Genomic DNA, 16,257 nt, shown 5'->3' on the forward strand with positions numbered 1-16,257 from the left:
GCAGAAGAAGATGAACAATACAAAATAAAAATAACGAGATATATGCCACGAATATGATAGGCATGAATCCTTTCCTAAGGAGTACTATGTATAAAAGTATCAAACTAAGTACTAAGTACCATATAGAAGTAATATAAAGTACATCGTGTATCAAAATGAATGACCTGATTTTAAAACTCAATATCTATTGCTAAAAATGTACTACAACAATAATATTTATTGCAAAATACTCACAAAATCTTAAAGTTTTAGGTATGTTATTACAAATGTTCTCTATGTCCACCAGCAGCAGCACGAACAACATCCAGACGATAGCTAAATTCCTCATAAGCCTTACACAACGTATCTGCGTTCACAGACCTTATTGCGACAGTTATTTTGTTCTTTAGTTCTTCGATGTCATGAGTTAGAGGGGGTACAATCACTTTTTCTTTCATATATCCCCACAAGAAAAAAGTCGCATGGGGTCAAGTCTGGTGATCTTGGAGGCCAAGAATGAAGGGCACTGTCTCGAGGTCCCGTGCGCCCTTTCCAGCGGTGGGGCAGAGTGATGTTGAGAAGCTGCCGAACATTGTTGTGCCAGTGAGGCAGAGCTCCATCCTGTTGGAAAATGAACCTAAAACTTTAATATTTTGTGAGTATTTTGCAATAAATATTATTTTTGTAGTACATTTTTAGCAATAGATATTGAGTTTTAAAATCAGGTCATTCATTTTGATACACGCTGTATTTGTATACAACATTGTTAATGCTAATGTGTTACGCGATAAAAATTAGACTAATCGGTCGGTTAAACGTAATATAATTGAAAGCGAAGTTCATTCATAAAATAGAACGAATCGGTCAGGATGAATGGTATTATCCATGTAAAGTAAGGGATTTTGTGTCAAATGTTGGTACTGTTCATAATGATTAACAGTAACCATATTAATAGATTCTGCGGTTACCATACGATCCCTCATACTGACCATGAATAACTTTGTAATCTGTCTTAAGTTGATATATTGCCTGATACAACTGCGCGTCGAAGTTGGTTTATTTTAAATTCATTTAACAAAATGAAATATCATGGTTGATTTAGAAATAATACAGCTATTTAAGCACATTGAAATAGTTTTTATTAACACAATTTAATTAATTGAAGAACCGGATCTATTCCAGTTTAAGAAAATGTTTTGTTTTCACACCAATTTAGTTTTTTCAGTGGTTCTTTCAGGCAGCTTCAATTTAGGGTTTCCAGGAAGCTGGCACAGGTCTATCACAGAGACGGCACAGAAACGCTGCAAAAATTTTACAGTTTTTAGTTACATCGTCCTGACAATTAGTTTTGAATCGATATAATCTACGTCCTAACAATTAGTTTTAAATCGATATAATCTATATAAAAGAAGCTTACTGTGTAAAAAAGATCTTACAGATATGTAGTTATTAGTGAGAGGAGGGCACAACTTCCGGAAATTGTAGTAGACAATAAACCAAGGAAAACGTTCAGGTGGGGAATTGTTCCCTATTTCGCTTAGACTATAGCTTGGTATATATCTTTCCATATGTTTTTATATATATATATATATATATATATATATATATATATATAATCAAAGGAACCTTAACAGAAACTGCATAATAAACAATATCATTTTCTATTTCAAAAATTCTTTATTTGAAAGTTTTGAAAATTAAATACCTAAAAACTGTTATTCCTACAACAATTTCACAAAGTAAATGTTATGACAAATATACGGTGATACCACGGTATTTGTTTCAATAGCTTTAAAGCCAAATATGTTAAGTTGTTGGGAATATCTAAACTAAATTTTTCTGTCGATATAAATGTTCTATTTCAATGAAAGATATAGCTGTTAATGATGTGAAAACCACTAATTAAAAATCAGCACTAGTATCTAAGTACTAATGCAGTAGTATACTTCCTCTTGCATGAAAGAATAAGCCCCCAACCACTAATAAGCCGCAACTCTTCTTTGTGCCAAACAATTTAAACGATATAACACTGTTTTAATTGTTTTTCAATAAGCAGTAGAAAATTATCTTGGCAAAATGTTTTAAGAAATAACAGTTTTCAAGGTATTTAGCTTGAAAAACTTTTGAATGCCGCCATACTATTTACACCAAGTGATATTATTGTCAGATTATTTATGGATTGTTTGTTTCTTTTAATGCCTAATATAATTTCATGAAGTTATGCCAATGAGGTTAAATTTAAGAAAGGGCTTTGAGAGCCCAATTTCAATTCAAATAAAGAAGTATTTCATTTTATTTTCCAATATTTCACGGAACTCTTATATAAGAAATAGTAAATGTTTTATATTGAATTATATATTAAATTTTGAAATTTGAAATATTTCTACATAAGGATTTGGCTCTATATATAGATAAATAAATATATATAAATATATTTATTTTATTTTATATTTATTTATGTATATGTATATATACATATAATATATATTAATGAATTTATAATCAACGAACTCTTTGAAATGGATTAATAGAAAACCTTTTTATTTACGAAAGTCTTTTAATATTCAATCAAATTATATGACCAAATAACTTTAATTCATCCATAATAGCTGTGATTGACTTCTTATTTGAGGTACTTGTTTTTCTTAACGGCAATTGCATTGAATAGAACATCATTGTAGAGATATACCTAATATTTAGACATAGGTAGCAATTTGTCTTGACTAAATACTGTTTTATTTCTTAGATGAGTTAACTCCTGAATATATGACGGAGTATAGATTATGTTAATAATGAAAGTAAATCAAAGAAAAGTCGTGTAATATTTCAACATATACTTACGTAGGTACGGAAACCAACCATCGTCATCTTCTTCCTCCAGCTGGCAGTCGGATAACACCTCGTTCATCTGTGCATCGGTGATTTTTTCACCTAAGAATGTTATAATAACGTTTTATATTTTAACTGTATTGATATTATTATGTTTTATATTATATTTTATTAGTGTATTCTACTTCATCACAATCACATTCATAGCAATATAAATAATTATTTCATTCACTGATAAAATATATTAACTAGATACATCTTCAGCACGAGTTACAATTATTTGAAAAAGTAGATATTTAAAAAACCACAGAACATCGACAAATACTGTATACACAATTACATTTGAAACTGAACGAAGTGGAGTTTTGTTAGAGGTTTTTAATATTCAATGTGTCTATAATAATGTTAATCTCAGTAATATTGTTAAGTCCCCAAAAAATAACAATTTAGACACAAATAATGATTAACCATACAGTGTCAAATAATTATACAGTGTCCATAAATTACTCTATCAAACTTCACAATTTAATTATTAAGGTCAACAACATAAGCAAGAAAGCAAGAAATATCATATAAGGTATAGTATTACTACTGTAATGTATTGTAATATTAGTTCTTACCTTGCTTAGTTTACCGTCTGTACGTATATTTGTAGTTTTAGAGAAATATATTATATACATAAATATATTTTTAAATTTAATTGACGTTTAAAGTTAAAACTTTGCTAAATTTCCATAAAATAGTATTTTAGTTTTCAAAATGGCGGCAATACAAAATGTTCAAACTATAACAACTAAAAATCGAGAGTTTAATTAAATTTTCATGTCATATTTCATTTAATGCCAATATCAAAGTGCGGAGTATAGTAAATTAATGTATATTTTACAGTAAAATATCTTAAATAAATAATTATACAACTTATATTTATTTTTTACTGGTTGAAAATATAGAAAAATTTATTTTTATTATCATTGTTAACTATATTGAAGCTATTGTTTGGGTGTTCCTGTATCAAGTCATATGTTCATTGGACAAAACTGATTCAAATAAATAGAGGAATTTCGTTTTTAGAATATGAAAAAAAACCTTGAAGGTATGAAGTAATAGATTTAACAGTATGAAGTCCTCATTAAACATGTGAAAAGTTTAAAGTTTACAGTATCATAGTTAAAATTATAGATCATACATTATTTTCATAAATATCTTGAAACCTAATATATTCAGACTTCAAGATAAGTAACGTGTCTATCCATAGACAAATATCAAACAATTTCACTTTTAATGTTTCCAAAGGCAACCTTGAATTTTGGGTTTTTATAATGGGTGATAAATATTTTAGGAATTGGTTCAAGACCATTTAAACAAGAAAATACGTCACTGGATTGATGTATTTTTGTAAGTCTGCCTGTCCATATATATCAGAAATCAGAATCTCTTTATTTACAAAATCACAAGGAAATGTAATGGCATCAATTTTACAAAGTTTATGATCTTGAGGTTTCTTGCTTTACAGATCAAATTAAATCAAAAAATTCTTGAGTTGTATATATTGGTTGCTCTATCAGCCAGCTTTGTAGTTGTCTGTGAAGATCTTAGATTCCCTCTTAGGCGTTTCAAGAAATCTGGCAGCGAGTTGTAGAATCTCTGCCCCGCATAAGATGGCTTTTTTGTGTACTTGGTGGTATGGTGCAAGGGAAGGTGGTACTCCAAAGCTCTTCTTGTGTTGTAGGAGTGTATATCCTTACCCCTAGGGAGTCCCAGTTGGTCCCCATGCACAACCACTGCATGTATGTACATGGCTGTGACCGTTAGGATCTTCAACGATTTATAGGCTTCTCTGCAGCTCTCTGTTGGGCTTAAGTCAGTTAGTGCCCTTACTGCTTTTTTCTGGAGGACAAGAAATCTGTTTAGATTCTGTTCAGATGTCCCTCCCCACAGAGTTATCCCATAGCGGATGTGGGATTCTACTAGAGCGTGGTATGCTGCTTTAGCTGCAGCAAAACCTCCTATCCACTTCACTCTTCTAATAACATAGATTCCTGAGCTTAGCTTTTTACTCAGTAAATCCACATGACTAGTCCATGAGAGATCTGCATCTATTGTTAATCCTAGCAGTGTTGCTTGTTGGTCAGTAGAGATGTTAGGAATGTCGGGTATGTCATCTTGTCTGCGACTAAAATTTATATGTATCGTCTTTTTAGGGTTGATAGCTAAATCGTTCTGGAGGCAATATTGAAGTGCTTTGTCAGTAGTTGAGGTAATGTTTGTGACCAGGTCTTGTGAATTGTTACTTTTGATAATTAATGTAGTGTCATCTGCATACATTGTTGCCTCTATGTTGTCATTTTTAATAAAACTGGGAAAGTCATTTGTAAAAAGCACAAACAAGAAAGGACCAAGAACAGAGCCCTGGGGCACTCCTCTTTTTACTGGTAGTGCATTTGATCTGAATGTAGATTTTCTGCCAATAAATGTTTTTTGGACCTCCACAGACTGTCTACGGTCATTCAGATAGCTAGCTACCCAGTCTCTTGCCTTCCCTCGAAATCCCAAGCCAGTCAGTTTTTGCAGTTATATCGTGGCCCAAACAGTCGAATGCCTTGCTATAGTCCAATAACACTGTTGAAACAAGGTTGCTTACTTCCAGTTGTTGATCTGTAATAGATTCAACTATGTCTGTTATTGCACTTATGGTTGATCTTCCTTTAAGGAAACCATGTTGGTTTTTGGTGAATAGATCATGCATTTCAAGGTGATTCAACATTCTTGTTAGAGCAATTTTTTCTATTATTTTAGAGAAAGTTGAAGCCCGTGAAATAGGTCTGTAATTTTTTGGGTCTGTAGTAGATCCTTGTTTGAATTTCGGATAAATTTTTGAAATTTTGAGAGCAGAAGGAAATTGGCCTAAACTGAATGATTTGTTAATAATATAGACCAGTAGTGTTACTAATTGATTCGCACAGAGTTTTATAGCTTTAGCTGGAACTTCATCTATGCCAGAAGATAGTGTAGGTTTAAGGGTAGCTATTGTCTTCAGTACTTCATTTTCATCAGTTGGAGTTAAAGTAAGGGGGGTGATAATTGAGTTCTGGTTACTGTTCAGAGGAGTTACAATAACTGGGTTGTGTAGCTGATTTCGGCTTTCTTTCAGTGTGGAGTCAGCAATTTCCACAAAATATTTGTTAAGGTGATTAGCAATGCGGGTCGGATCCTCTTCTATATTCCCATTCACTTTCTAATCGAGTAAGGTGGTCCTGCTTTTTCTTACATTGCTTTTCTGCATTGATGACATTCCAAAGAGCCTTTGATTTGTTACTTGATTTATTTATGAGTTCTTCTGTGCTGTTTAGTTTGAGATGTCTGAGTTTGTTGTCATATTTTCTTTTAGCAGATACCATTGTATCCTTGTCACTTGGGTTTCTTGTCATCTCATACTTGTAAAAAGCTTTAAGATATTCACCTTTCAGCTGATTAGCCTCATCATCATAAACTAATTTTGGCTTAGAACTGTGTTTAAATCTGATTCTTTTCTTTGGGCATGCATAATCTAAAGTTCTTGTCACAGCCTTTAAAAATTCGTTGTAAGCTTCTTCAGCATCGTTAGCCTTGAGTACACAACTCCAGTCCTCATTTACAAGCTCACTTTTGAAGCAGTCAAGGTTTTCTGTATTAAATTTTCTGTTAAAAGAACTAGGGTTTCTTCTGGTATTTTCTAGTGTAGTTGGAAGGCTGCATATTTGACCTGTGTGGTCCGATATTCCGGCTTCAACTATTGTATAGTCCATATTGCCGTGTTGAATGTCTGTACAAATGCAGTCAATAGAGGTCTTTGATGTTGCCGTTATTCGAGTAGCTGGGAGGGGAAGTCTTGTTATTCCATAAGAAAGTAATTCTTCTTCAAAGATCTTGTTGTCGGAGTTTAATTTTAATCTGTCGATATTGACATCTCCCATTATTACCAATGATTTGTTTTCTGCATGCGTTGTAGTGAGAATTTCTGATAGAATATCCATGGCTTGATTAACTGATCCGCTTGGTGGTCGATAGATTCCTATTATGTAGATTGATTGGTTTACTACATTTAGTTTGACCAATGCAGATTCGCATTCGCCTTCCAAGCAATGGTCAGATATATCAATCTCTTCTGCATTGATATTTGAAGTGTCTGCCAAGTATATAGCTACCCCCCCTAGCTTATGATTGCCTCTACTGAAGTGTGCTAACAGTGAGTAACCTGCAATGTTTGTAAGTTTAAGGTTGTTAGAGTTGAGACCATGTTCCGTTAAAATTAGTATTGTAGGTTCAGCGGAGCTTAAGAAGTGATTCAGTCGTTCCACCTTTTTTTAGCCCTCGTACATTTTGGTGACAGATTGTTATTGTTCTTCTTGTTTTTCTTTGTATTTTGGAGGTGCTCCTAAAAAATGATCGATTCCAGTAGAAATTTCATCTGATGAGGTTGCCGCTTGCTGCATATCCTTGTCTCTTCCTTCCCGCGCTTGTGGGTTTGAGCTGTCGTTGTCTTGTGCTGGTAGGGAAGTACATCCAGGGTCTTGATGAACAGTCTGATAAGGCAAGACTGAAGAGCTTTGTTTGTGGATTACCTCTTTGTAATAGTCTATGTTTTTCACATAAAAGTCTTCCACACTCTCATTGTCAGCGCGTAACTTAGCTGTCATTGGCGGAATTCTCTCTTTGGGAATAAGCTTTTCTGTTAAAGTTTTGTATCCTGATATTTTTCCTATATTGGGAATGGGAGTTATTTTATTTGTGTTTTCTGGCTGGTTTGGGGGGTTTTGTTCTGACTTACTCTTGACCACTTGTAGTGAGATGCTGAAGTGATTTCTCCTATTTTTGATAGAGGGCTGGCTCTTATTCAGAGGTTGGGGCCGTTTACATGTTTTATTATCAGTATTTGTGTAGCTTTTTGAAAGTGTGCTGGGTGTTGTATTGCTATTTGATTTTGCTACTAAATGTGATTTACTTTCAGCTATTTCGATTTTTAAGGTTTTAATTTCTTCCTCCAGAAGATGTTGTTTCGATTTTACTTCAGCTAGCTCAATAAAAACGGTTGTGTTGTCAGGCATAGGAGTAAGAGTATTGATGTTTTGTTCATTTCCCTTTTGGACAGTTTGAGTTTCAGAGTTGGTGTAGCTTGGAGATTCTTTATCTGATTCTGATGTCATATGTTTTTTTTAGGTTTCTTTGTAAAGCAAAGATGTTTTTCTCTAAGTTGTCAATTTTAAGTAGATATTCGTTTATTATTTGATTTTGCTTTCTGTCATTTTCTTCAAACATACGCTGCATGTCTGAGTGTATTTGTTTTTCTTTCTTTGAATTATTATGTAATTCTTCTATTTGGCATAGAAGTTCTTCAATTTTTGAGGCAGATATTTCTTGTTCTCTTTCTAGGTTTTCAGCTTTTTCCTCAGCAATCGTTAGCTTTGATTCCAGTTCAAAATTTTGTCTCTTCAGTGAATCATTTTCCTCTAGCAGTGCTGTTCCAATTTTAGCTGCCAATGTAAGTTTTTCTTCTTCGTTTTCTGAGTTCTCTAACAGGTTTTCTTCTGTTAAGCTCTCTTCAAGATGTTTTACAGACATGCTTAGAGCATCTTTTTTTTGTAGTTGCAATCTTCATTTTGTGTACTTATGTCACTTGCTTCAGCTGCTACACTTTCCTCTGCTTCCTTCAAGGCTTTATTGAATTTGCTATTTCTGAAATTGTCAGTCCTTAGTCTTCCGTGTATGTGTTTGTATTCCAAGTACAGACAAGCATCATTATCCTTTATAGTAGTCGTCTCCTGGGTTCCAAAGAATTTTTTACATCGTATTTTGCTTGCTGTTTTTTCTGTCCAAAATACATTTACAACTCGGGCAGGCCAGTAAGGATAACCTTTTATCTTAGGCAAATACCTTGTCTCCTTTATTGAACTTGGCTGCCATATTAAAACCTAAGTAAAAAGGTCTGCTGTTCCTATTGTCAATAAAATAAAAATGAGGTTGAGGTGGACAGTTTTTTAAGCTTGGTTTGACTGATTCCTATTGTCAATAAAGTAAAAATGAGGTTGAGGTGGACAGTTTTTTAAGCTGGGTTTGACTGATTCCTATTGTCGATAAAATAAAAATGAGGTTGAGTTGGACAGTTTTTTTAAGCCGGGTTTGACTGATTCCTATTGTCAATAAAATAAAATTGAGGTTGATGTGTATATTGAATTGATGTGTATAGTTTTTTAAGCTTGGTTTGACTGATTCCTATTGTCAACTGGATGAAAGTGAGATTTTAGTGTCAATTAGTTAAAAGTAGAGTTGGATACTATATTATGATGACAATATCCAAGGTAGTAGAAGTACAGCAGCTGTGCTGTAGGTCAGCGCTGCCAATGCTGACACAGTGTCTGGGGACAGTGGTCGGGTGTTCCAGTTACATGTGGCAAAGCAGCTGTCTGCCAACGCTGTATGATGTGGAATGTAACAACACTGTGACGTCACTGTTAATAATTAATTAATTAATTTTAAGGATATTAATCCATCAAGTGTTTTTATATCTTAATCTTGAAAGCTCAAAATTTTATAAATTTATTGAATCTTGTGTAAAACATTTGCATAATCTTCTTGGTTTGTCTTAATCTTGAGAGTTTAGTTGCTTGTCAGTGTTGCAGTATTATTAAGTTTTCATCTCTTATTCAAAGTTTTTATGTTTTGTGAAGGATTATTGGTTTGTTGACTTACATTACACAAGTAAATAAAATTTTGTTGGATTATTACCACTTAAATACACATCTATCTTGGAGCTCATTTCACTTGACTGTAGTCAGTCAGCCATGTTTTTGAGGTTATAATATATAAACAATGGTATAAAATATATTTTTATTCGTCAACGGTTTAAACTCTTAGTTTGTGCACTTGTCATTAAATTAGTTAATTAACTATTCATACAGAAAAACATCATTGTGAAAAGAAATTTCTTCTCTAAACTTTTAAAATAATTGCGGTATAAAACATCATATGCTACGTAAATTAAAAATATTATCATTCAGCTCAATAAAATAAATATTAATAGACGATCCTATTCGTAGTCGGTAGTAATATTATTTGAGTGTAAGATTAAATTCAGTAATGTCAGTCTGATCAATTTTTTTTAAGTTTAGGAAAATCTACTAAGATGCTGTCTTGCTTGATACTCAAGCTGATTCAAGAGCTCGTGTATTCAAGTGTAATTGGAAAATAATACTTCCTCATGGTATTCTAGATTATAGCATACAAAATATTATTGCGTAATTAAATCTTCTGTATTAAATATATAAATTTAGATCTTAATTGATGAATGGTGAATTTACGAATACATCCAAGTTAACTTCCAGCATATATAATCTCTAGTGTTTTGAATAAATAAAACTTTAGATATACTATATAATCCATAGTTAGTGTAAAGTTTGAAGATATTCAACATTCTGGGTTTCTGGTTTACACTACTTTTATCGTAATTGCAAATCGCTATGATACGTAAACCCTTTGATTTAAAATTGAAACTGAAGATTATGCCATAAAACTCAATCAGATTATTCTCTAATTACTTTTTTTGGTACGCATTAAACAAGAAAAAATTAAAAATATATAATAAAATAATACTTTATATTTGTTGTTTTTTGAATTATTTGTACATTGGACTATCTATAAAAGAAAATCGCCCACACTTTGTATAACGCCATATTTGACCAAACCATATACACAATTTTATACAATTTATAATGCAATTTTGTATCTAACATCTATAATATCCATTCTTTAGTAAGGTAACAGAGTAGCGAAAAAGTAGTAGAAGGGTACAATCTTGGCTTGTATAGAATTCATGAATTAGTAAGAGTTTAATCATGCACACTAGTGTCATTATTGTTATTATGAATAATACTTCTCTTTGATACTGGAATTTTCTCTAAGGGAAAGAAATTCCCTGAGTTCCAAAAACGTACAATTAGTATTGACATATTCGTACTGATTCAGAGTATGAAGCAAACTCATGCTAAATGATGTGTAGTAAAAAAAGATTTTAAAAATGCATTAACATTTGAACTCATTCAAACTTAACTTTTTAACTGCAGTTTTAACTCAATTTGTCTAAAACTTCTTATCATTTTTTAAACGTTAACATTATAAAAATTGGGTGTTCAAAATTTAAAAACAGTTTGTAAAACAACCTTGTTATTTATGGTTTTTGTATAATTCCTTTACAAATTTAAAACAGATACACATAATGTATATAAAATTCCAGATATACATTGGAGCTAATATTTTTTCTAACAGTGGTATCAGTTTTCAAAAACCATTGCTTCTTTTCTTATAAGATCCTTAATTTTTTTTCGTTGCAGGCTGTGATGGGGTTCCTATCTTACACGTTTATGAATGTAAAATACTGAACTCCAAACCCTACTTATTTAGAAACCCTTAGTAACTGTGGTCGTATAGTAAATATTTTTAGTTTCCCCTAGCTGTAAAACCTTACCGAGTGTCACCAGCATGGAAGTAAGGTCTACGAGTTTCATAGTCCCGTTCTCAGCAATATCGTATATCTTCAGACATTCCACGAAATCAGAGAAACCTCCTGAGTTCTTGTCGTCTCGCACACCCAAGTAGATCTTCCAGAAATCGTCGAACGAGTACTTCACCTCTCCTTAAAAAAGAAGCGAATTTAGAACAGGCCAACAAGAACTAAATGTACCATGTTAATGATGCATGCAAAATTTTAATTTGGCAAATCCATTTGTAATATTTTGAACTAAAAAGTTATTTATCAAAATACATCATTGTGTTTCATTGTTATGAGTAATTTCAAATGTATGCTGACTACTGCTGCTCTCTTAGATTATTTCATGTCAATTATTATTATGCCCAGAAGAAATATTAAATTTGTATTTCGACACTTTACCACTGACTTCTATTAACCTATGATATTACATTCGTTCAAATGTTGAACATTTAAAATGTAAACGTTCTTAAATTTATTTAACACTGTATAGTTGACGTCTATACCCTAGTGAGTAAACGAGATAAATTCGCCGAAAATTACCTAAAAATCACTGTCTTACTGTTATTACTGTTACTGTTTAACTTAAAATTTGTTTTAAGTGGGTCAAGCTAAAATAATAATATTGCTTTTGAAATATTACAATTTTTATTTTTAGTCCATTAGCGATTCTCCTAATTTAATACCTACCTATACTAGTGCTACAAAACGATTTCATTTTAGAGGAAATTCGATTTCTCGAAAAGCAAAGAATATTTACTCGAGTAATTGCAAATCGGCTCTCGCAAAGAATTGTCCCTCTTCTCTCGGATTAAATAGGACTACTTTTGGTTTCAAATGATTTCTTTTATTTTATATAAAATTACATTTTTGAAGAGAATTTTTTAGAACCTTTTATTTTTCGTAAAAGCGACTATCTTTTTAAGGACCTAAAATAATTTAATAACTAAAAAAATAACATTTAACTAAATCGCTAGAACCTTTTTTTAATATGAATATTTACAAAAATATAAAAAATTTATCACATTTTTCGTTTTACTATGATCGTTTTTTAGGAAATATCGTTACAATAATTTAATAACATATATTTTTCAATTATGTAAAACTTTTGGGCTATATATTGAACCGTTTATGGATAGTTTTAATTAAAAAATATCTGAAAACACTAGCGGATAACACATACACGCCATAATTAGCGATATCGTTTTACCCTTTGTGTTTACTTACATACTGCCCTGTCATTTATAACTTGCACACAACCAATAAAATAATTGTGTGTGTGTTAGAGAACCCAACTTTTGCAATAACGTTTTTGCATGAAAAACAGTACAATCTCCTTTACTTACTGTGTTAGATAGTGTATTAATATGTTTTACTATGATCCACGTACAAGTGGATCAGAATAGATGTTTAATTAAATCATTAAGTTGTTTTTAAGCTCTGGCCGTATAGAAATGCTATGAGCAAAACCCTTTTGAGTTTTTTTCTTTTAAAACGCCACGTTTATTAAAAGATAAAAATTGTATTCTTTTAAACGCAATATGGCTTACAGTGTATATAACGTACCTCTGTTGTCGCTGCCGCCTAAGCTGTTCACCAGCTGCATGGTAGGGTTGAGATTGAAAGCCCTGAGGGCATTAATGACATCTGCCCCATCTATGGTACTGCCATCATCGCTGTAGACATCGAACACGAACAGCAGCCCTGAACAGGGGGTTATAACGTCCGTAATCAGTATATTTCCTAATTTACGTGTCATTTCAACATTACCACAAATCCATTCTAAGGTTACAAAAGAGTCAGTACAAGATGATGAAAAACAAAATGGTCAGTTAAAAAAGGTGAACCGCTGTATATACTAGAACACCAATAATTACAAATAAATTTTTATCAGCTGAACACAAAATTATCATTTAATGGACTGTCTAAAATTCAAGAAGTTTTTACAAACAGCACAACACGTTACGTTCAAACTCTAGTTTAGGAATAAAAATGTACAAGAGGGTATCAACAATTTTCACACTTGTTAATGTTCTACCTTTCAAATCACATGTAAGTTTTTATATTACCTGGAATATAGGTATAATGGTTTTATGATCTTGCTTCTTATATCACACCATGTGTTTTATCGTCACAACAACTCAGAAGAACAATTTTAAGTTATTAAAATTACTACCAAATCATGGAGCTCTTTATTTCACCAGTAAACAAACTGTTTAAACAAATTGTTTAAAGCATTCTATACTTTCATAATATAACTTACGTTTACGCTCGTCCTCTTGGGCCTGAAAACAAATTAACTTGTTTAAACAAATTGCATTCTATACTTTCATAATATAACTTACGTTTACGCTCGTCCTCTTGGGCCTGAAAACAAATTAACTTGTTTAAACAAATTGCATTCTATACTTTCATAATATAACTTACGTTTACGCTCGTCCTCTTGGGCCTGAAAACAAATTAACTTGTTTAAACAAATTGCATTCTATACTTTCATAATATAACTTACGTTTACGCTCGTCCTCTTGGGCCTGAAAACAAATTAACTTGTTTAAACAAATTGCATTCTATACTTTCATAATATAACTTACGTTTACGCTCGTCCTCTTGGGCCTGAAAACAAATTAACTTGTTTAAACAAATTGCATTCTATACTTTCATAATATAACTTACGTTTACGCTCGTCCTCTTGGGCCTGAAAACAAATTAACTTGTTTAAACAAATTGCATTCTATACTTTCATAATATAACTTACGTTTACGCTCGTCCTCTTGGGCCTGAAAACAAATTAACTTGTTTAAACAAATTGCATTCTATACTTTCATAATATAACTTACGTTTACGCTCGTCCTCTTGGGCCTGAAAACAAAATAACTTGTTTAGAAGGAGTATCATTACGAATACGTAGTTGTTAAATAATGTAAATTTTTTGTTGTACGTAGAATTATAAAATTGACATCTAAATTTGCAATTATTAAAGTAGTTGGGAAAATAATATAGATATTTGTTTATACTACTTGATATAGACCCGTAAATACACATTACATTATGAGAATACAAAATTATATTATGTAATTTTAAAAATAACGTATTCGAGGACTCATAGCTTTCTTATCCTGGGAATTTGTCATTAAATCTTTAAATTTAACATTTTTGTAACCTTTTGAGAAACACTTATTACCCTTACACTTATAGAATAATCATAATAATTTCTTGTTAATTATTTATCTTACAGATTAAGATTAACAAAATAATCGTAAAACTGACTGAATATAAACACTTAAAGTATGTTTTAATCTGAAGTTATAATCTGGTTTACACCAAATTTGGCCATTTTGTGGCGGTTCTTTAAATTATCGTAAGAAATCACAATTTGCTCAAATAAAAATGAACATACGATGAAATACCACAAAAATCCAGCACAATACAAATCCGACATAAGAAAATAGGATGGAATATAACGATAGCACCTTACCATTTCGCTTGATGGGGGTGAGGCTGGTTACTCTAGCAAAAGCAAGGCGATTCTGTCGAAAAACCAACTCGGCCGGCCGTTGGTTTTATCGAGCTTAAGCGCTTCAGTAAACTTAGCTAATTGCTTGGCCCGGTCTGATCTAGGCTCTGATTGGTTCGACCAGAAACGATCGCATTTTTGTCGTATTCGGGTGCCAACTTCAGGAGTGATTTATTCAACCCTAATCTGACATTTACTTTCATCTTACTAAATTTACATTGTTACCGGAGATCAAGCGGTGTTGTTCCAAAAACATCCTTTGTACAACTTAAACCTTCCTGTATTAAGGTACCGTCACGTCTTAATAGTCAGTGACTTATCAGGATGACACGCTACGGCGTGTCATCCTGATAAGTCACTGTTTTACCGAAGATCAAGCGACGTTGCTCCAAAATCTGTCCTCTGCATAACTTCAAACATAGTTATCTTGAGTCTCCACGTGAACCTCTGTTTAAGTCACCGTTTTACCGGAGAGCAAGCGACGCTTCTCTAATCTGTCCCCCGCTTACCTTAAAACCTCGTTGACCTGAGTTTCCAGTGAATCTAAGGTATACATACACCGTTTTTACCGAAGATCAAGCGACGCTTCTCTAATCTGTCCCCCGCTTACCTTAAAACCTCGTTGACCTGAGTTTCCAGTGAATCTAAGGTATACATACACCGTTTTTACCGAAGATCAAGCGATGCTTCTCTAATCTGTACCCCGCTTTACTTCAAACCTCGTTGACCTGAGTTTCCACGTGAATCTAAGGTACACATACACCGTTTTTACCGAAGATCAAGCGACGCTTCTCTAATCTGTCCCCCGCTTACCTTCAAACCTCGTTGACCTGAGTTTCCACGTGTATCTAAGGTATACATACACCGTTTTACCGGAGAGCAAGCGACGCTTCTCTAATCTGTCCCCCGCTTACCTTCAGACCTCGTTGACCTGAGTTTCCACGTGAATCTAAGGTATACAGGTCACCGTTTTTACCGGAGATCAAGCGACGCTTCTCTAATCTGTCCTCCTTTTCAAACCACCTTTAACTTTTTGGCGTACATGGTATTAGCTACACTGGAGTAAGTGTTATGTACTAAAACATGGGTGTGTGGCCGTGCTAGAATCAAGAACTTTCGCTGCTAAACAACCGCACGATTGTAATGGGTATAGTCAAAGCCTATAATATTACAAGTTTGCTACTTAAAATTGATAATATTGACAATAATAATACATATTAGTATCAAATAAATCATTTAACACGTAAACAATATATTCAAATCCACAAACATAATTCTAACATAATATTCAATAAATACTACATGCTGTATTGCCTAATTGTTTAAAGTTAACTAAGGTAAAAGTCTAGAAATGAAATTCAGTCTCTGTTAGAAACAGATTTATTATACTTTATTATCTACTACGGCTTAATGGGTC

General features: G+C 32.6%; 1 protein-coding gene across 2 annotated transcripts; it reads right to left on the reverse strand.

The window, feature by feature from the left end:
* Positions 1 to 1,095: 1,095 nt before the first annotated feature.
* On the reverse strand, positions 1,096 to 14,940 carry LOC124369828 (myosin light chain alkali-like). 2 transcript variants are annotated; one of them, XM_046827954.1, is made up of 6 exons: positions 14,802 to 14,940; positions 14,164 to 14,185; positions 12,893 to 13,030; positions 11,306 to 11,473; positions 2,821 to 2,910; positions 1,096 to 1,280 (listed from the first exon to the last, which is right to left on the reverse strand). In XM_046827954.1, the coding sequence occupies exons 1-6, from the start codon at positions 14,802 to 14,804 to the stop codon at positions 1,228 to 1,230; spliced, it is 474 nt and encodes a 157-aa protein (XP_046683910.1). In that variant the 5' UTR covers positions 14,805 to 14,940; the 3' UTR covers positions 1,096 to 1,227. The 2 variants fall into 2 exon arrangements, with proteins under 2 accessions (XP_046683910.1, XP_046683911.1); XM_046827955.1 differs by lacking the exon at positions 14,164 to 14,185 and adding an exon at positions 13,590 to 13,611 and having other exon boundaries at positions 14,802 to 14,851.
* Between the last annotated feature and the right edge of the window lie 1,317 nt (positions 14,941 to 16,257).

This window comes from Homalodisca vitripennis, chromosome X (genome assembly GCF_021130785.1).
Source record: "Homalodisca vitripennis isolate AUS2020 chromosome X, UT_GWSS_2.1, whole genome shotgun sequence".
Taxonomy (NCBI): Eukaryota; Metazoa; Arthropoda; class Insecta; order Hemiptera; family Cicadellidae; genus Homalodisca; species Homalodisca vitripennis.

Excerpts from the sequence above, each read along its gene's own strand:
- LOC124369828 (XM_046827954.1), bottom strand. Across the intron at positions 13,031-14,163 it reads CCAAGAGGACGAGCGTAAAC|GGCTGCTGTTCGTGTTCGAT; the intron begins GTAAGTTATATT and ends CCCCCTGTTCAG. Across the intron at positions 1,281-2,820 it reads TGGTTGGTTTCCGTACCTAC|CGTTTCTGTGCCGTCTCTGT; the intron begins GTAAGTATATGT and ends AAATTTTTGCAG.